The sequence below is a fragment of the Lasioglossum baleicum genome, chromosome 13 (assembly GCF_051020765.1).
Source record: "Lasioglossum baleicum chromosome 13, iyLasBale1, whole genome shotgun sequence".
NCBI classification, from domain to species: Eukaryota; Metazoa; Arthropoda; class Insecta; order Hymenoptera; family Halictidae; genus Lasioglossum; species Lasioglossum baleicum.
The window spans coordinates 11658791-11679594 of NC_134941.1; the positions used below are offsets into that span (position 1 = coordinate 11658791).

Genomic DNA, 20804 nt, shown 5'->3' on the forward strand with positions numbered 1-20804 from the left:
TATAAAAAAGTAATTATTCATTATCTACAAAGTGGAACATCATTATATGTATATACTGAACTAGAATCATAAATTCATATCTCATACAATTTATTTATGTACACTCGTCTGTTAGCGTTTCAAATTTCCCGGTATAACCTGAGTGTACTTCCGTTACTTTGTTAGTTCAAAGTTATTTATATATTTGATAATTTTCGGTCAACTAATTTTTACAATTCTAGACGTAGTATTTTAAAAATTGTTATTCTATTCTCAGCGCTCGCTGAAGTAAGTCTTTTTACAGTAGAACTAATTATTTTGTTCGTGTGTTGATCGAGTTGTACTTTTGGACGCGCATGCGCGAGAAGTTTGACGTCAGGACCAGTCAGGACCGTGCAAAGTTGGGCTAAAATGGGGACCTTGGTCACTTCGCTTAATTTCGCAAAATTTGTTATGATTTGATTTTGAAAATCAATCGAATATCAATAATAATTTGCCATAATATAATAATAATATAATTATAATAATATATCGCCGTCACAAGAGTCTAGACCAGGCTTGCCATATTCCGCGCGGTACCAGGCCCCACCCACCTCGCCACGCTACTACGCTGAGCCCGCCCCACTCTTCCCACTAACCTGACGCGTACCGTTAACTTAGCTTGCTCCACGCGGTACGCGTCAGTGTAGTGGGAAGAGTGGGGCGAGCTCAGCGTAGTAGCGTGGCGAGGGGCGCAGCGGTAAGGGGCCTGGCACGCGCGGAATATGGCAAGCCTGGTCTAGACCCGCGTAAATACCAATTTTCGTTCGTCTTTGCGCATCTTCGCCCTAATTGGCCAAACTTCTAATTCATACGCCCCCTTACCAATGCGCAACGCATGCGCGCAACTTCGCCAACGGCTAACCGGCCAACGCCAATCGCCTGCAAACTGCAACGGCTGCAACCGCCTCATTCGCATTTCACATTCGCAACCATTCGCATCCATTCGCAACCATTCGTTCGTAGCCATTTGTAGCCTTCCATCGGTTGTACGTACAATTTCCACAGTCTTGATCTTGATTATAGTTGCGCGAAAACTTATTTATGGTTTCAAAGTTCTTGCGATGACTAGTCAACATAAAATGAACAAGCAAGTTGCTGGCCGTTCGATATCTCCTCCTAGGAGAAATCCGTCAGGAAAGGTAAGCTCGTATTATAAATATTTATCATGCATTTCGATACCGTAATCGCGAAATCTTTCTTTTGTCTTTAATCAATTCATGTTAGGATATGGATACTTGAACACGTGTCGGTGTATTAACATTTGAATATAATACAGTAAGTTATATATTAATTTAACAATAATCTCGTGGTCTTTTCTCTATTACCGTTTCCCGCTCAAAGTCGCCAACGCCACCTTTACTTTTTTGTTCCAACAATTAAAAATCTGGATTTGAAATCATGGTTTTTGTGATGTACCTAACGTGTACAAACCTTTTTTCTGTTTCCAGTTCGTCGACTCTGGTCAGAAGGAGATTATGATTAATCTGTACAAATATACAGTTAAGGAAAAGCCGGACATGAAGTATAAGCAGCTCGTTGAGTATCTGTCAAAACAGACCGGGATTGGACGATCGACTGTAGTAAAAACCCTGTCAGAATACAGGTCGACCGGAATTGTCACGTCGCCAAACAAAAAAAGGGCACGTCCTAACATACTAGAGAAGATGTCGGACGAACATTTAGTTGCCATCAGAAAAAAAATTTACGAATTTTGGTTTAGACGCGAAATACCAAATCTGAAAAAAGTTCTGCAAGCTGTGAACAGTGATGACAGCCTACCATCGTTCAGCGAGTCGACGATGTACCGACTTCTAAAACGAATGGATTTTAAATTCTTTGTCAAGAAACGCATCAGTGCTTTAATAGAGGAACCAAATACTATTTGCTGGCGGCAAAGATACATTAGATCAATTAGAGATCTACGTTCGAAAGGGCGTCCGATTTATTTTCTGGATGAAATGTGTATTAATACCGGGGATGGCAGGAGAAAGTCACAGGTGGACACCAGCGACAGCAGCTCGAGCAGCGCTCCCTCTGGAAAGGATAAGAGACTAGTAGTAGCGCACGTTGGGTCATCAGATGGATTCATACCTGGGGCCCTACTCTGTATAGAGGCAAAGAAAAGTACTGGCGACTTTCATAATGAGATCGACGCGGACACATTCTTCGAGTGGTTCCGCAAAATTGTACCCATGCTGCGCGATGGGGCCGTCATTGTGATGGATGACGCTTCGTATCACAGTGTTAAAACAGAACAATATCCAACAAAGAATTCGAAAAGAAGCGATATCATCTCATGGCTGAAAGGTAAGGGGGAAAAGCCTGAACAATGGTACGTCAAGGTTCAATTGATGGATCTGGTTGAGAAATACAAGGCTCATGAGAGCAGTTACGTGATCGATGAATATGCAAAGGAACACGGATGTACAGTTTTACGAATACCCCCTCACCACTGTGAATTCAACCCCATCGAGCATGCATGGGCAAAAATGAAAGAATACATTAAAACGCGGAATACAACTCACAAGTTGGCCGATGTGCGCCAACTTGTGGTTGAAGCTGCCGAAAATGTGTCTGTGGAAAATTGGCAAGATTTCATTGCCACTGCAACAGAGGAGGAATCTAAGATCTACCAGCTCGACCACACAATTGATTCTGTCTTAGACGAAAATGGCGACTGGTTGAACGAGTCTGGTGACTCAGACGATGATACATCGTATGTAGATCTTTGTGAACATAGTTTATAAATACTTTGTAAATAGTCTATAAATAGTTGTAAGTAGTCTGTAAGTGTTGTAATTTTTGCAAGTATAGATATATAAATGTGAATAATATTATCTATATAATAATGTACAAAATTACATTGCAATCCGTTTTATATTATGATTATTAAATATATAATACATTATGTGTGCAAGTAGTCACTATTTCCTATAATTTCATGTTAATCCGTATTATTATTTTACCGTTTACATATAAAGGGTGCTGCGTGCCCGTAGCCGTATTCAGATTTCCTCTCTGCCGTATTCTATTGTAACATATTTGTAACGTGCAGTTTAGGAAAGAGACAGTGGTGCTACTAGCGCAGAATTTCGGAACCTCGAGGTGCTGTTTTTTTACCAATCCATTTTTCGTGTTAAATAATTAATTAATCAACTAGAAATACACATCACCGCCTTTGTACATATCCTAGCTATGTCGATGCAGAGCGATTTTTTCGATTCGAACGATAAATCTCTAAATATTTACGACAATCTGTCAGTGGCAGCCATCTTGTGATATCATGCTTGCGTCGGTTACCTCGTGATAGGCGATATCTGCCGAATGTTATAAATTATTCCTCGATAACGTAAAAATATGCATTTTGGGCTTTGGACAGACATAAATTGGACTTTTTTAGGAATCACAAATGACCGCTTCTGAACTCCTCATTGCGATGTTGAAGCGTCAGTTTGTATTGAAAAGAAACCTTGCACGGGCATCCGTATTATTATTTTACCGCGTATAGTAAAAAGTGGGGAGTTCGTAGTGGAGTGTGAGTTGACGGGTCGTTAGGTTCCCCCTCCACAACATCCAAGCTGCGCGAAACGGGTCTGGACTCTCGTGTTTATTCGTTCATTCCGACACTTTTCCGCCAATAATATATAATTTCTCCCAGTTCCCCACTACATACTTTCTCTACAAATATAGATACGTCCCTGGTTTGGCCGCGCATGCGCGTAGAAAGCACACAATATCCCATCACTGAAAACAACTTCCTTTCCTTTCCGCTTGGAAGTCTCCTAGTGGCATTGATAACGTAAGTGTTCCGTAATATTATAACAATTTACAACAATCATTTACATTTAAACAGTTCAAAGATGTTTTTCACAGAATAGTAAAAGTACGAGGATTAATACTTATATAAATATGAATACGAATATCGAGTACTTACAGTTTATACATAAATATTCAAAACGGTCAGTGCACATGGCATGGTTTCCTCATAATTTTAATAGTAACGATTGTATAACATAGAACCACGAGACTTGAAATTATGCGGTTCACAGTTTAAACTATTTATTTATTGTTGGTGATACACTAATTATATTTCAAACGGAGCACGCTGTTTAGTGGAGGTTAGAAAGTAAGGTTATCTTCCTATGAAAGTTGATCTTCAATTTTAAAAATTTTCCAACAATTTTGTATTTTACCTGCTCAGCTTTGCTTCAAATACATAAAGATCCGCAATCTATTTAGTAATAATGTAATAATTCACGATCTATACCACAATCATCTGTATATTTCTCTTTCGTTTAGGTTAATCGTAAGTTAACCATAACGTTAAGATGTCAGGAGGTCTAGACGTATTGTCTCTCAAAGAGGATGACGTTACTAAAATGCTGGGCGCATTCACCCATCTGGGTGCAGAAAATGTCAACTTCCAGATGGAGCAATATGTCTACAAGAAGAAGAACGACGGTAAATTCTATATTCAATCAAATTAGTAAATTATTAGTAATTATTCCTTGAAAGTATACATGCTCTTTCTTTAGGAGTTAGTATCATCAATCTCTGTCATACTTGGGAGAAGTTGCTGTTGGCTGCGCGAGCCATTGTCGCCATTGAACATCCCAGCGAAGTGTTTGTCATCAGTTGCAGACAAACCGGCCAGAGAGCAGTTCTGAAGTTTGCTCAACACACTGGAGCTACACCTATCGCCGGTCGTTTCACTCCTGGTGCTTTCACCAATCAGATTCAGGTTATTTATCTTTTTATTTCAGTTATTTCTACAAGATATTATTAGGGATGTGATCAACTACCTCGCAAACAGGTTCCAACTTTGATTGATTGTATTCGAACTCCCTACAAGTACTACGAACCTTTTACAGTACTTCGGTAAATGGAAGTAATACTTGCAAGCATATTCGAATCTTTGTCGAACAGATTCGAAACTTTTCTGAATATTGTACCAGAAATTCTCTGATTCCTTTTATGCAGTTCTAATTTACACGATTCGGGCATTATTTGTGAAAGATTCGATTCCTTTCAACATCAAAGCACTTGTAAGTATATTTCGAAAGTTTACTTTTCATTGAATACTTTTCAAGTATAATTATTAGACTGCGGATGTTCATGCAATTTGTAATTTTTGTAGGCAAATTTTAAGAAAGTGGGAACATTTAAAGTCTTATTTTCGGTGGTAGTAGCTTTTACAGATCTGAAACAAATAGAAATCGTATTAAATTCTGTAGAATTTTATAATCTAGCAGTTCTTCTCAAAATTTTTAGAACCTATAAATGCATAAAGATCCGCAGTCTAACAATCATTGAAATATTATTGCTTTGAAGTAGTAATCGAAACCCATCAAATATATTGAACTTGATCGCATCCCTAGTTATTACATCCTATATTCGCACAAATGATGAACAACATTTCCATACTTTTCAACATGTTGGTTTATTGGCTTAATCTTTTCTGACTGCAACCGATAAATCCGAAAAACCTAATTCCTATAGAAAATCGCTGTGTACATAACTTGTAATACTTGATTACAGTCCGCCTTCCGTGAGCCACGTTTGCTGATCGTTACCGATCCATCCAGCGACCACCAGCCCATCACAGAAGCCAGTTACGTGAACATTCCGGTGATTGCTTTCTGTAACACAGATTCCCCTCTTCGTTTCGTCGATATCGCTATTCCTTGCAACACGAAGAGTTTGCACTGCATTGGTCTTATGTGGTGGTTACTGGCAAGAGAAGTTCTTAGACTGAGGGGTTCTATCGCACGAGAAAGTAAATGGGATGTAGTCGTCGATCTGTTCTTCTACAGAGATCCGGAAGAGGTTTGTTCAATAGTTGTGAAGCAAGAAGAATAATTGTTCTGTATCAAATCAAAAGGTCTGATTAATAATAGAACTTTATTCTGTCATTTTAGGCTGAGAAGGAAGAACAAGCAGCTAAGGAGATTGCTCCACCTAAAGAATTTACAGGACCTGTTGAAGTTGCAGCTACTACTGAACCTGGTTGGGTAAATGACATTGAGACCACAGGTACAGTCCCAACAGAGAACTGGGCCGACGATGTTGCTGCACCAACCGCAGCTGCACTTCCAACTGCGGGTGCTGCACAAGCTCTCCCAGCCAGCGGAGATTGGGCTGCTCAGGTAAACAGAGAGCTCTTCATTTGATTAGTTATAAATAGACCGCGGATTTCTATGCAAAATAAAATTTCTCCAAGTCATGCATAAGAAATAGAAGCTAGATAACAATGTATTTCATCTTTCAATAATCTTAACAAGTCGAAAATAATGTAACAACATTCTAATGCATTTACAATTATGCTTTCCACTCATTCATTTTTACTATAAATGCATAAAATTCGCAGTGTAGTTATAAATTTTTAGCAGATGAAATTACTTATTATTCTTGTATTATTTATACAGCCTTCTGAAGAATGGACTACCGCAGCACCTGCCACAACTCAGAGCTGGGGAGGTGCCACACCTGAAAAATGGTAATTCCATTCTCTTTGAGAATTGAATGATACAATTTGTACAATCGACCAAATAAAGTGATTTACAATGTATTTTACTGCTTCTTTATTTTACCCACCCTGTGTATGAATAGTAGATAGTAGAATTGGTTTAATGTCGTCGAAAACTCAGCTTTGTATTAGGAGAACATGATATCGAAGGAGGTGGCACGAAATCCAGTAGTATAGGTCAACGACAAGTCAGACGGTCCAAAATTTTCGAAAATCTCGAAAATTTGAAAAGTATTAGGAGAACATGATGTCGCAGGAGGTGGCACGAAATTCAGTAGTATAAGTCAACGACAAGTCAGACGGTCGAAAATTTTCGAAAATCTCGAAAATTGGAAAAGTATTAGGAGAACATGATGTCGCAGGAGGTGGCACGAAATTCAGTAGTATAAGTCAACGACAAGTCAGACGGTTGAAAATTTTCGGAAATCTCGAAAAAGCGAACAAGTATTAGGAGAACATGATATCGAAGGAGGTGGCACGAAATCCAGTAGTATAAGTCAACGACAAGTCAGACGGTTGAAAATTTTCGGAAATCTCGAAAAAGCGAACAAGTATTAGGAGAACATGATATCGAAGGAGGTGGCACGAATTTCAGTCTTACAACTGAGCGATAAGTCAGACGTCTGAAAATGTTTGTTTTTCAAAGTTTCGATATTTTTGCAATTCCGAATCAGTAGTTTAACCCAATGACAAGTTAGACGGGCGAGCGTTTCTGCGGAAATCAGTAGTATAACGCTTGGAGAAGTAGGACGTTCGGGAAAAGTTGGTGGTTCAATAAATACACTCGCAGGTATATATCTTTTTATTACATTGTCTTTATTTGTTCATCGTAGATTCATACATAAACTGTATTGTACACATGTACATAACTTATATTCTAAACATTTCTAAGAAGAATGTCGACTGGTTGTAATATCTCCCTCAGACGTGATAAGAAGAGGCCCCGTATCACCTCGGTGTTGCGTCCAATGGTGATAGCTCGCGGATTTAGTATGGATTTATAGTGGAGCACGGAGGTGAGCTTTGCGGTGAAAAAAAGGAAAACAATGAAAATACATATGTACTTTTTCTTTAGTATGTGTCGAAATGTTGGATGCTCGCCGCTCCGCTATAAATGCACCCTTAGGCGTATTAGCAAGAACTGAATATTCTGTATACTTTATTGTTACTACAAATGTTGAAGTCTGCGGCTTACCTATGGCGTCCGTATCGCAAATTGAACCTTGTTGAATGGAGTACAAGTGAATATATTACAAAAATAGTTTGTCTCTCAAATTTAAAGCGTTGCCATAGCACATATTTAATAATAATGTATATAAATGTACACTTGCATTACGTGCCTTAATATATAATGTATATACAGACTCTTAAAATAAATTTCAATATGGACGTATCGAATTTCTTTAAGCTCGCTCCTCGAGGACTGTGAAGGGTACAGTTTCTTCTCGCAAATGATTCCTGTACAAGAGATAAATCAAAATAAGAATCTAATTGAATATTTCTATAACAACGAGCTTCGATTCATCAGCGGGGATAATACTCAACTCTGCAAAGATTCTCTAGCGGTCCACGCTAGGTAAATCGATCCTCTTTCTCTTCCCTGTGGTCTTGGCGGTAACGCGGTCTTTCGAAGCGAGGAAAGGCAACGTGCAGTCTTTGGACTCTGCGACGAGTAATCCTTTTTGTTGCAATCTCTTGATATACGTTGTGTTAGGCGCAACGGAGACGGATCCGAAGTAACAGACCTCCTTTGGCCGAGTGATAGATACCGGGGATCGTTTGTGCGACTCCTCTGGCTCTGTAGATCCTTGTTCTGCTTTCTCACTGGTTGGTCCGTCCTTCAGAGTGCTCATATGCCATCTGAAAACGACATACAATACTTAAATGTTCAGTAATTGATTAGATACCAGAATATTGGGTTGGCAAATAAGTTCGTACGGTTTTTTAGAGTGGAATAAATCACAAAAACCGAACGAACTTATTTGCCAACCCAATATTTAACAATATAAACAAAATTTTGAATGATGGTACAGCAATTTTCTATAGTGACTGAGTCACTACTGGAGTGCTGAAGGTTAACACACATTTTCAAAGTTAAATCGTTCTCTCTATATTCCCCATATTCTGCAATATTTCAGCTTTAATGTTTAAAAAACATTTCTATTGAAAGTTCTTCGATTTTGACCCAAACTTCATCACATTCGTGTTGGGCGGAAAAGAAAGGAGAAAACTGGAGTCGACTAGACTGCTGGAAAAATACCTGCCGGTGCTTTGGCGACAAACTCTGACCGGGGTCTCGGCCGAGAGGACGCTGAGCCTCCTCTCTTCGATCCTTTTGGCCATCAAAGGGTTCGCGGAGTTCTCCTTAGCTACGCAAGCTTGCAGCTCGACGAGGAACTTCCCCGCGAAGCCGTTTTGAGTGAACAACAAGTGCTGCAGCAATGCCGGACACTGGGGCCGGAGTTCTGGATCCATGTACAGGCACTGACACAGAAAATCCACCGCCACGTTCTCCCAATTTGGGAACATTCTTTGTAACGCCGAGGCTCCGGACATAGGAGGTCCCATGAGCTCGTCCGCACTCGTGTGCCGCAACAATCTGCCGGGAGCGGCGCGACCCAACAGCGCTACATGCTTTCTGCATAATCCTCCTGTGCAACAGAGTTGAACGGTAATTAGTTCTTTTGTAATCGATTATTTAATGTAATCATGATTACCGGACTGCGGATCTTTATGCATTTATGAAGGAGTTGGTTGGGTGACAAAATTCAAGTATGTTGTATCGTTGCTTTTAATATGACAAAGTCGTTAAGGAATGAAAACAAGTTTTATGTTATTCCCGATTGCCACAATCAATGCAAAACATTTTTATTTTGCATAAAGATCCGCAAATCAGTAATATTTAAATCATTCAATGATTAATTACAGTTTGTACAGACGTGTAATGTACATCTGTACGTTGAAAATCGTACAACTTGCCTTATATGTAGGTTTACAAAGTTTGAAATGCGAGTTGTATCAAAAGCAAATTACACTAAAAATAAATGAGTAACTTTGTTCGAAGGATTTTCTATGTAAAACTACTCGCAGTGTCGTTATCGTAGCAAAAGTACAGATTAAATCAGAATCAGTAATTTCATGATTAATAACTAATAAAGCAATCACGAACATTCATTACAACAACTCCTGATTCCTTCCTTATTCGTTAATCAATGATTACAGATTATTTAATACTCAGTAGTCACGATTAATAATTGGATATCACATTAATCGTAATTTCCCCAACTCTCTCACTCTGTCGTGCAACTACGATTTAGAATTAGATAAGGATTACTGTTATTCCAGCCTGCGTCGAGCGTGGGAACAAAGAATGACGCAATATTGTCGCTCGCGTTGCTTCTTTCCTGCATAATTGATCGCGCGGTTACCGATCAATGTTACTCGCAACAGCTAATTGTTGTACATCGTACATTCTTTATACAGTGCTAGAAAAATCGATCGGGTCGCAGCGTACCGAGGACTCTGGTGATACGATAGAGCTGATCGACGTCACTGTCTCCCGGGAACAAAGGATTTCCGGTGACCATCTCTGCGAACAAGCAGCCTGTTGCCCAGACATCCACCGCTTTCCCGTATCGCGGCTCGCCTAGAAGAAGTTCCGGCGACCGGTACCATCTGGTCGCCACGTAATCCGTGCAAGACTCGTTCGGCCCGGTGATAAGACGAGCGAACCCGAAATCGCATAACTTGATCACCCCGTTCGGCGACACAAGGATGTTCTCCGGTTTGATGTCGCGGTGCATGATCTACGAGAACGCAAACGAACATTAGAAATTCAATTGCAACCACTCTGTTCGCGGGGAAAGACGAAAATTTGGGAACCTCGACAATTGGGTTCTACAAGGTGTCTAAAAATTCCTTCAACATCCGGAAATGAGAGGTTCCTGAGATCATTTGAAGCGACAATATCATGCCACCTCCTTTACTATCGTCTTCTCCTATTAGAAACCCAAGAATTTCCGGAAATTTTCAATAACCTCAAAAATTGAGTTCTGTATTGGGAGAATATGATAACGAAGGAGGTGGTACGAAAATTAAGTAGTGCAACTCAACGACAAGCTAGACGGCCTAAAAATTCTCCGGTTCGATGTCGCGGTGCATGATCTACGAGAACGCAAACGAACATTAGAAATTCAATTAGAACCACTCTGTTCGCGGGGGGAAAGACGAAAATAATTATTCGGATCGATAATTATTCTGCCGTCGTTTCTTGCAATTATTATAGCCGTGCGTCGGTCACGCGATCCTCGACAGTTCCGGAACGTCTTCGAAAGTTGCTGTTAGAACTATATCTGGATCTTTACGAATAGTTGGCGACCGTTTTGCGGTAATGGATTGCGGTCTCCGAACGTTTTCTTTCGAACGGCCTTTTCCACTCACGTTGTTCGCGTGGCAGAAGTTCAAGCCCCGAAGAACTTGGTAGATGTGTCGTTTCGACATTTCCAAATCCAATCCGCCTCCCACGCGTTCCAGCTCCTGCAGCAGAGTGTGGTCCAGGTACTCGAACACCAGGTAGAATCGTTTTCTTCGACGGAACACCTCGATCATGTTCACCAGATTCTCGTGGCGTAGTTTCTGCGGGAAAGTACGCGCGTTGAAAAAGGTGCGCCTTCATATTTCTCGCTAACGTTGACTAATAAAAGATAATGAGAGCACACTTCAATTTTCAAATTTCAGAAACAATGTTTGGACTTTGATGTTTCTCTCAATTTTTTCGAGAACCGTTTGTTTTACGAGAAAAGGTAGTAGGACATAAAAGACGCAGCCTGTCCAGATCTGCAGGTTTTGTTCAACATATTTTTCGAAATTTAATTACAGATAAGAATGGCGACTATATAATTGATTAATAAAGCTATATCTTCTAAAAATATATAAAAAAAACTTATTAAAATGCATTAAAAAGGAGAAAATAATTTTTTTAGACATTAGTGACTATAAATAAAAGCGTGGAGCGCTAAACTATATTGACGTAATCTTCGTGGGCGCTAAGGATGCTCGTAGTTCTAAGGATTCTTACATCTTTCAATGCCTGTCGTTTTTTTCCCGCATCAACCGATTTCTATGAAACTTCCACAGTGCATATAATTTACACAGATCTACAAACCGTATTTCTTAAAATTTCAATATAGGCTTATACAAAAAAGTTGTCAAATGCAACTTTTAATATTTTCTCTACAATTCCGACCAAATGCAATTTTTGAAAAAATTCCTTTTCACATCCTGTAGTAATCTAATTGCTTTAGCTTCCCAAAAAAGTTAAAATCGCATAGTTTAATATTGAAAAGGTTATGGTGTTTTTAAAGTGTCCGAATATTAGTGGGAGTCACGGTACATACCCCCGACGTACCTTCAACATCCTAATCTCGCGAAACGCCATCTTCCGCACCTGCAGGTCCTCCTCAGTCTCCAGGAACCTCTTGATAGCTACCAGCTGGCCGGTATCCCGGTGTCTACACTTCATCACGACCCCGTAGCTACCTTTCCCCACGACTTCCATCATCTCGTACTTATCCATCCTTCAATCTTCTTCTTTTCTTCCTCGGAGAATCGCAGAGTCTTGCAACCGTTAACCTTCGGATTGCGGAGTGTTTCACGGTTCCCCTTTCGACAAGTTCAAGCACGTTCAGAGAGAGATTATCGAAGATGTCGAACAAGTAGATCACAGGGAAGCTTGTCCGCTGTTCGAGGAATACGCGACGAATGGCCGAGGTTCTGTTCAAGAATCCCCTCGTCCATCGTCGTGATTTCGAAGTTGGATCGAGGATCGAAGCTTCGGAAAGATTGTCGCGAATCAGAGAGTAAAGGTGAAGAGGAATACGACGCGACCACGTTCAAGCTGGAACTGTTCCTCGCGAGTCTGCGAGCGACGAGTAGCCCCGTAGACTGCGATGGCAGTCGCGCCGTGGTCGTCGTAGTCGATTATCGATCAACCGGTAATTACGACTGGGATCCCTGTTGGTCGGCCACGCACGACTCGACGGAGGACTGGATATTAAAAGAGGGTCGCAAGGGGTGAGGTTGATCGGGTTTCGAGGGTGACACGAGGAGTCACGACCCACCACTACACCCGACTCTCAATTTCTGGGGAGATACTCTTTTTCAAGCTAACGGGAAACTATGGAGATCAACGAGGACGTCCTAGAGAATTCGGATCGAGACGGAAGCACGCTTCACGGGCTTGTTCGATTCCCGTTTCGGTACTAAAATACACGAGATTTTTAATTTCTGTGGAAATCGTCGTTTCCAAGATAAGAGGAAGCTACGGAGATCGACGAGGTCTCGAACGTCCAAGGGACTTCTGATCGAAACGGTAGCACGTTTCACGGCCTGGTTCGATTTCTGTTCGGTACTAAAATACACGTGTACCTGACTTTCAATTTCTGTGGAAATCGTCGTTTCTAAGCTAACAGGAAGCTACGAAGATCGACAAGGTCCAGAACTCCAAGGGAACTGGAGATCGACGAGGACGTCCAAGGGACTTCTGATCGAGGCAATAGCACGTTTCACGGGCTGGCTCGGTTCCTGTTTCGGTACTAAAATACACGTGTACCTGATTTTCAATTTCTGGGGAAATCGTCGTTTCCAATGTAACAGGAAGCTACGGAGATCGACGAGAATGTCCAAGGGAATTCTAATCGAGACGACACCACGTTTCGCGACCTGGTTCGGTTCCTGTTTAGGTATTAAATACACGTGTACAGGTGTACCTGATTTTCAAATTCTGTGGAAATCTCGTCGTTTCCAAGATAATAAGAGGACGCTACGAAGATCGACAAGAACGTCCAAAGGAATTCTAATCGAGACAGCAGCACGTTTCACGGCCTGGTTCGATTCTTGAATCGGTTTCTGTTTCGATATGAAAATACACGTGTACACGCGGTATTTAGATGCACGGGAAATAGGGATCTCTGGTTGATTTGTAAAGGTGAGAGGGAACGAAATTACCGTGGCTGAACTTTGCGTGCCGAACTTCTCTCGCAGAGGCGAAAGGTCGCTGCGCGCGGTCAGACCGCCGAATGCCAGAAACTTTTCGAAGGTCTTCCGGCTCGAGCGAGGCCGATCGCGATGCCGAGGATCGCTTAAATGCCGGCCTTGTTCTCCGTCCACGAGGTTCGAAACCCGTGCGTTCGTAAGATAATTGTCTCTCGATTGGACGACCAACACGATCCAATTGGATCGAGCAGCGAACAAGAACTGGTGGCTGAGGGTACACGATACAGAATGTTCTCTTACGTCGAATTTACGGTGACGGTTATCCGAAAACGCTTCGCAGACTTTTCGACCGAAGGGATTCGCGATCCGTGACCGCGATGAAGTAATCGCTCTTTACGTTAACGGGTCGATTCGTCGAAACCACGGCGAATATCGCGTTCAATCGATATCGCGGTGTTATTTATAGAAAGGGTTCGCTGACATTTTATAAAATCGTGTGCGACGTCCGAGACAATTACCGTTTACTACGTTCGGTCTCCGCGAGACGTCGAAGAACAATTTCGTGAACGATCTACGGTATAGGTGTACGTATACAGTAAGTTGTCGGCTTACGCGGATTCATTGATACGAGGATCCTTAGGAGAGAATCAGGGAATCGTGAAATTCATTTTTTCACTGCTAGAACGGGAGCTTTGTCGATAAATGTGTGACAGTAGCGGAGATAAGTGTTTGCTTGGGGACAGCGTAGGCATTCAGCTATTTATGAGTGAGAAATTTTCCGTGATCATAGTTGGTTCAAGGCATCTATGTAGATCAAGTGCTCTAAATGAAGTCCATATGATGTTGAAATTACAAGCACTATCTAACGTCTCATATTTTTGACAATATCGTAAAAATCGTATGGAGTTCGATTAGTTTAAAATAATGTCATGTGAAATAACTGATAAACTCGTCTTTTTTTAAAGATTGACTTAGGCCACTTTCGTAATTATGGGCACATATAATGATTAAAAGTTGAATTTGAATTTAGATTTAAATTGGGTTGCTGAGAGCTGAATTAGAATCTAGATTTAAATTGGGTTGCTAAGAGTTGAATTTGAATTCCGATTTAAAATTGGGTTGCTGGGAATTGGAATTTGAATCTAAATTTAAATGTAATGCTTGAAAGTTGAATTTGAACTTCGATTTAAATTGAGTTGCTGAGAGTTGAATTTCAATTTCAATTTAAATTGGGTTGCTGAGAATTGAATTTCAATTTCGATTTAAATTAGTTTGTGCTGCGAGTTGAATTTGAACCTAGATTTAAATATGATGCTCGAAAGTTGAATTCGAATTTACATTTAATTATGTGCGCATAATTATGAACATAGTCGGTTTATTGGAATTTTCCTTTGAAATGAGTACATACACATAGTATGTACAAATCAGATCTTATTAAATAACCTTTCATCGATGGCGTCCATTCGCTATTGGACTTACGCAGTTTTTCCACTTTGGCGGAAATCGCTGGAACGAATGAACCGCGTAAATCGGGGACTTACTGTACAGTTGAACAAAATACACATGAGTTGAAGGAGAGAAAAATCGTAGGAGACACGTAGTAGATTGGGAAAACTCTGGTATGGCTGTTCCGTGGTATCGGGCAGGCTGCTGTGAGAGCAGGCTGTTGCCGTTCCGCGGACAGCAAGCACTGAAATAGCCGCACCACATGGCGGGGGTCTTTAACGCTGCCTAAGATTCGTCTGTATGCGTTTTTACGTATCCCCGCGCCGCGCCGGGCCGGGCCAGGCTGAACCGACACTGTGCAGGTTCAGATCCAAGTCAGTCCCTCCGAGGGAACGCGTCCGTCGTAATCCGGGAAACGCGTTCTTCTCCCGGTTCATCGTGTTCTTCCGATCGATAGATCCTCTCGACAACGAGTTAAAGTGATCTAGGATCAAACGTTCATCGAGGAGACTGCTGAAAAACGCGTCGTGTGCGTGAGACAGTGCGAAACCGTTGGTGCGATCCGAGAAGTTAAAGTCGGACGGGAATTATTCTTCTCGCGAAGTTGCCAGATCCGTTCGGGACGAACTGGCTCGCTTCGTCATCGTCGAGGAATGGTGTTTTCTCGACGAGGACCGGCCGCGACGCAGTAATCGTCTCGTCTTTGATGATGATACGGTAAGAGCGGTCTCCGAGAAATCGTCGGCGTCGAAGATGCGCGGATCTTTCACCGGGAGAACCTCGAAGGGGATGCGTCGACGTTGCGATCGGTGAGACTGATTGCGATCGATGATAGCCCGCGAGACTAAAGGTATGGCAGCCTGTCATCCGAGACCCGCGGTTCAGCAGCTGCGGCTGCAAGAGCCAGCTCAGATCAGCCTCGGACCGATCAACGGCATCAACGGCATCGGTAGCCAAGGACAGAAGCAGCTTCAACAGCCGCACTACTCGCCTCATCTGCTCAACTGGGTGTACCTAGCGATCGCTGATCAGAATCGCGCTCAGCCGTCGGATCAGGTATATCGATCGATCCCCAGAGATCTTAGAACCTGCTTTCCGATGCTCGTAAATGGAGAACAGGAAACAGATGGTCTCGCCGTTGGTCCCGCGACGCCTAATAACCAGAAACCGTCGGTTGTGTCTTCAGGGCAAGCTCATGCCGACGATCTGGAGCGGATTCCCGACGACAGCGTCGCAGCCATATTTGCATCGACCCCGGACAGGAGCTGGCGCGGGAGCAGCGGTCGGATTGAACCCTTCCGGCGCCCTAGGAGGCAACCTGACGGACAGCATCGGCGATCTCGCGGATCACTTCACGGAGCTCGGACTGCTCGATCGTAAACCGAACAAACGACCGCCGCCGAGCTACCTCTGCCACTTGTGCTTCAAGAAGGGCCACTACATCAAAGACTGTCCTCAGGTGTCCTATTACAGATCGTGGTTTCGAACGTGTACTAAGAATACACGTGTACACGTGGCACGTGAACCGCGTAGTAAGAAACTGAGGGGTGTTCTTCGTTCCAACGATTTTAACATCAATTTTATTTCATTCTCTTCAAGTGTAAGGGAACGCACATCGATACGATGTGTCGTGGCTTTATGAAAATGTATCGAGCGACAGCTACATGCTGCCGAATAATGAAAATTACGCCCTGTAAACGTAAATGTAGGACGTTTGAGGGAGAAAGCAACGGTCTAGACTGTAAAACTCCGTCTTCCAATCCCGGAAAGAAGAATACCCCCGTAAATAAAATTGATTTTTGGATTGTTCGAAAGGAGAACACCCGCTTGTAGTCCAGTCAACGAAAAATTGTAAAAGGAAATGAAAGGAACACAATTTTTAACTTTGGGACTTTGTTTGGACTAGTTAAGAGGTTAAGGTCCCCTGTTTCGGTTTTCCGCTTATATCTCGGAAACTATGCGTCCTAGCGATGAGACCATTCCATACAAAATTAAAGCTGACAAAATGTGCCATAAGATTGATTCGATTGAGTTTTCCGCTATCTCGCATAGTTTCCGAGATATCCGCGCTCAAAGTTCACTAATCAGTCGCCGGACTCGAACGTGCCGAGGGAAACTGATCCGCGAATCCGTGAGGACACGTTTCACGTGCCACGTGTACCCCGTAATTCGCGGGTATTAATCATTACACGGATTGAGATCCGAATTCGTTTGAAATTCGTGAAATAGGGATCTCTAGTCCCTTGTCTCGAACGACCCGCGCTGGTCGACGCAAAACACCGCGGTAGAATACGGTGCCCAATTGAACGCTAATTAATTGAAACAACAAACAGTACATCTCTCTGGCGAGCATGACGTCATACGATAGCCATCGGCCGACACGGTCGATGAGTTTGGCCCCATTAACGCCGCGTGCACGCGCTTCGCTTTTCAGAAACCGGAGATGTTCCGTGGGATAAACGCGTAGAGAGTATACAATGGATGTACACAAAGTATTCCTACGCCTTTTGAAAACGAATAACTTTTTCAAAATTCGACCGAACAGCTTGAGTTTTTTTTTGAGACGTTTTAGAAGGGTTAGTTTACTAACTTTTTAAAAGGTGTACGAATAGTTTATACACTAGACCGGATCGAGAAGACATTGTTGTCGGAATCGAGAACGTTCCACTCGGGAAATGTTGTGCTTCGACGCATTAATGACAGGATTAAAATTTTAAAGTTGTGCGACGATGACTTCAAGTTGCTCATTTTCCCTCGATTTTCAAATTTTGGACTCAACGCGCAAGCTGAAGGCATCGTCGCGCAACTTTGAGATTTTGTTTCTGTCATTATCGAGCCACAGCTTTTCTCGTGTGGGACGTTAGTAAACCAATTAACCAATTTCAATGAAATTTTCGGAGCGTATATACAATTTCTACGAGTTGACCAAACACAGCTTTCAAATTTTCGTTATTGGCCCAGCCTAAAAAAGTCGTGACGGTTTTCACAATTCCGACCAAATGCATTTTTTTCAACATATTTTTTAGACGTCATTTACTAAACTAATTTTTCTAGCCTTACAGAGAAATTCAAGTCGTTTGGTCCATTCATAAAAGAGTTATTCTGATTTAAAGTGTGTGGAATCAGTTATGCTCCTTACTGTATGTATTTGTTCATTTCCGAAAATATGTTATAAAATAAATGAGATTCGTAAGAATTGTCCTAGATTTAAATTTCTCGAGAAGTACTGTAATGTCTCAAGAAGTGAGAGATAACCAATTGTAAAATTTCTCGAGAAATTTTCGAGAAAGAATTCTTGATAAGGAACACTAGTTGTTCTGTTTTAAAGGGTGCACGAATGTGGGCCACTGTATGCCGGGAAAAATTGCCCGGCTTCGCGAACCTCTCGCAGGCCCAGACACGTCGGCTCTCCGACGTACATAAGAGGGTTAAAATACGCCGATGAGTAACGCGCTAATTAGAACGTTCCATTGTAAACGACCGTGCGTCCCGATTGCAGGCGCGGCCGAAGGGCGAGGGTCTGACGCCGTACCAAGGCAGCAAGAGATGTTTCGGCGAGTACAAGTGTCCCAAGTGCAAGCGCAAATGGATGTCGGGCAACAGCTGGGCGAATATGGGCCAAGAATGCATCAAATGCCACATAAACGTCTTCCCGCACAAGCAGGTAACTCTGCGTTCCCTTACGTGGCTATCGCTTACGTAAACGCTCGCAAATCGTTAACACCTGTTGCACCCGCTCTCTTTGCAGCGGAGAGTAGCGCGCGTGTTCGATAACGATCGGTGGGTCCGGTGGATGGATGGACGTCTTCGACGAGGAAACAAAACCGCGTAGAAATATCGCGGGAACCGGCGAAAACTAATTATAGTCGCGTAATCGCGCTCCCGTTGATCGCCCGCCGCTGCGCGCAGAATATATGCTCGGCATTGCTCGGACATTTTAAGGTGGAAACGCGGCTGGACGCAGCGTTTTGCGATCCGAAGTGCGTCTGGCTTAAGGATGGCGTGAACTACTTTTGGATCACGTTCGTTCAAATCACGGTGTTTTTTCACAGTGATTCGTGATTCTCGCGGTCGTTTCTGATTAGCAGGGAGCATAACTGTTCTTCAAGTCACAGATTTAACCCCCTGAAGGGGGTAGACTCGTTTCCAGGAATGCAAGGCTGCGGGATGTGCCTTCTCATTTCTCGATAATGCAAAGATGAAGGTTTTCAGTAGTCAAGAGCGCTGGATAAAAGATCAATCTAGGCCGCAGTCGCCTCAAAAGCCGTATTTTTACGTTTATTACCTTACGTTCAGCTATTTTCATAAAGCTGCGACAGCTACATGCTGCCGAATAATGGAAATCACGCCTCGTAAACGTAAAAATAGGACTTTTGAGGGCGACTGCGGCCTAGATTCAGTGGCGCACTCAGGGGGCCAAGTCCCCCCTCCCAAAAAAAATGTTTAGCTTCCGAAATTAAAATCGCGGAATAGCCCTGGGTACCGTTGACAGATATTTTGGCTAAAAAAAGGTCATCACGCAAAACCATAGCTGGGTTCAACTCGGCCCCCACAAGACTACATCCTGGGTGCGCCACTGCCTAGATTGACCTCTTATCTAGTGCTTTCAACTACTGAAAGCCCCCATCTTGCAGTCCTGTAACTCCGCGACCGGAAAACGCGTTGCCACTCGGTCGAGAGCAAACTACTTGGGACCTTCTACCCGACAAATGGTATTTTTAGTTTACGGCGTCGAGCGAATAAAACTTTCGGAATATAAATATCGTTTGGCCGAGTCGCGGGCGAGTCGGAGCGACGGAACCCAGTGTTCCGCTAACGGCTAGCAATTAGGATCGCACGTTTTCGCGCGGGTTACGCAACTGATGGTTCTCGATGGTTTCAGAGGCCCCTGGAGCAACCGGACGGTCTGGACGTGTCGGACCAGAGTAAGGTTCACCCGCAACACCTCTGCCAGAAGTGCAAGACCCTGGGCTACTATTGCCGAAGACGCTAACGAGCGACCGGCCGAAGGTTACCCGCCGCGATCGCGCTGCTCTGTGATAATACGAATCGGCTGGCTGATATATATTTTTCTACGAGACTACCGAAGGCTACCGAGCTCTTGACGCACGCAAAGAGTCTACTGTTTACTTGTCAAACCGGGAGACCGGAATACGATGTAGTCAGGGACGCGCTAAAACGATTCCGGCTCCACCGAGGGGCTAATTATAGTTGCTCCGAGCTTCTCATAGTCGCGCGCGCGTGCCCACGCGTCCGCCGAGAAGTCGCACAATCCTCGGGCCGAGGAATCCACGGACGCCAGACGCGTGGAAACGATGGTCGAAAGCGTCGCCGACGAATGGCCGCGTCGAACGAGTCGAACGAGCGCTGCGCGAATGCTCTCCTCCTCTCTTTTCGATTCTAGTCCAGTCGCCAGGCCGAAAAAAGGGCGTCTACCTGGAAAGTATTCCGAACTTCATTCTACATTCTACATTCTGAACTAGACTGGGAAGTCTAATCTGAGTTTTCGACCTCGAGGACCCTGTGCTAACTTGGGGAGGGGGAAAAAACCACGATTTTTGTTACCTGTTTTTGGTATTTCGTCTATAACTTAAAAACTATGGATCCTACGAACTTTTCCTTTTCATTTTTGAAAAGAGCATTAAATTTCCTTCAAATTTCACTGTTCCAACGTATTTTTGGTCGAAAACTCAGATTAGACTCCCCAGAGTACCCCCAAGAGACGTGCCAAAATTTCATTAAGCTCGGAATACTTTCCAGGTAAAAGTACCTGGCGACTGGACTGTTCGTCGATCGCTCGTTCATGGCGGTCCGTCCG

General features: G+C 43.0%; 4 protein-coding genes across 4 annotated transcripts; 3 read left to right on the forward strand and 1 right to left on the reverse strand.

Moving 5' to 3' along the window:
- Nucleotides 1-674: 674 nt before the first annotated feature.
- LOC143214972 (uncharacterized) lies at nucleotides 675-3012 on the forward strand. The gene is made up of 2 exons (XM_076436616.1): nucleotides 675-1160; nucleotides 1470-3012. The coding sequence occupies exons 1-2, from the start codon at nucleotides 846-848 to the stop codon at nucleotides 2766-2768; spliced, it is 1614 nt and encodes a 537-aa protein (XP_076292731.1). The 5' UTR covers nucleotides 675-845; the 3' UTR covers nucleotides 2769-3012.
- A 653-nt stretch (nucleotides 3013-3665) lies between these two features.
- Sta (stubarista 40S ribosomal protein SA) lies at nucleotides 3666-6589 on the forward strand. The gene is made up of 6 exons (XM_076436636.1): nucleotides 3666-3820; nucleotides 4321-4482; nucleotides 4557-4762; nucleotides 5560-5847; nucleotides 5940-6167; nucleotides 6447-6589. The coding sequence occupies exons 2-6, from the start codon at nucleotides 4350-4352 to the stop codon at nucleotides 6519-6521; spliced, it is 930 nt and encodes a 309-aa protein (XP_076292751.1). The 5' UTR covers nucleotides 3666-3820; nucleotides 4321-4349; the 3' UTR covers nucleotides 6522-6589.
- A 537-nt stretch (nucleotides 6590-7126) lies between these two features.
- Nucleotides 7127-15382, reverse strand: LOC143214978 (cyclin-dependent kinase-like 4). The gene is made up of 7 exons (XM_076436626.1): nucleotides 15082-15382; nucleotides 11955-12208; nucleotides 10988-11182; nucleotides 10062-10353; nucleotides 8808-9198; nucleotides 8093-8407; nucleotides 7127-8005 (listed from the first exon to the last, which is right to left on the reverse strand). Exons 2-6 carry the CDS (start codon nucleotides 12120-12122, stop codon nucleotides 8107-8109), a joined length of 1347 nt encoding a protein of 448 aa, XP_076292741.1. The 5' UTR covers nucleotides 12123-12208; nucleotides 15082-15382; the 3' UTR covers nucleotides 7127-8005; nucleotides 8093-8106.
- On the forward strand, nucleotides 15311-20651 carry LOC143214986 (zinc finger CCHC domain-containing protein 24). The gene is made up of 4 exons (XM_076436637.1): nucleotides 15311-16042; nucleotides 16173-16445; nucleotides 18486-18650; nucleotides 19869-20651. Exons 1-4 carry the CDS (start codon nucleotides 15815-15817, stop codon nucleotides 19977-19979), a joined length of 777 nt encoding a protein of 258 aa, XP_076292752.1. The 5' UTR covers nucleotides 15311-15814; the 3' UTR covers nucleotides 19980-20651.
- The last annotated feature ends 153 nt before the right edge of the window (nucleotides 20652-20804 follow it).

Coding starts and splice junctions, on each gene's coding strand:
- LOC143214978 (XM_076436626.1), bottom strand. CDS start 12,122: ATGGATAAGTACGAGATGATGGAAGTCGTGGGGAAAGGTAGCTACGGG. Junction 9,199..10,061: donor TCGTATCACCAGAGTCCTCG/GTACGCTGCGAC, acceptor TCTGTTGCACAG/GAGGATTATGCAGAAAGCAT. Junction 8,408..8,807: donor TGTCGCCAAAGCACCGGCAG/GTATTTTTCCAG, acceptor TGTCGTTTTCAG/ATGGCATATGAGCACTCTGA.
- LOC143214986 (XM_076436637.1), top strand. CDS start 15,815: ATGATAGCCCGCGAGACTAAAGGTATGGCAGCCTGTCATCCGAGACCC. Junction 16,043..16,172: donor GCGCTCAGCCGTCGGATCAG/GTATATCGATCG, acceptor TTGTGTCTTCAG/GGCAAGCTCATGCCGACGAT. Junction 16,446..18,485: donor ACATCAAAGACTGTCCTCAG/GTGTCCTATTAC, acceptor TCCCGATTGCAG/GCGCGGCCGAAGGGCGAGGG.
- Sta (XM_076436636.1), top strand. CDS start 4,350: ATGTCAGGAGGTCTAGACGTATTGTCTCTCAAAGAGGATGACGTTACT. Junction 4,483..4,556: donor CTACAAGAAGAAGAACGACG/GTAAATTCTATA, acceptor CTCTTTCTTTAG/GAGTTAGTATCATCAATCTC. Junction 4,763..5,559: donor CTTTCACCAATCAGATTCAG/GTTATTTATCTT, acceptor ACTTGATTACAG/TCCGCCTTCCGTGAGCCACG.
- LOC143214972 (XM_076436616.1), top strand. CDS start 846: ATGCGCAACGCATGCGCGCAACTTCGCCAACGGCTAACCGGCCAACGC. Junction 1,161..1,469: donor GGAGAAATCCGTCAGGAAAG/GTAAGCTCGTAT, acceptor TTCTGTTTCCAG/TTCGTCGACTCTGGTCAGAA.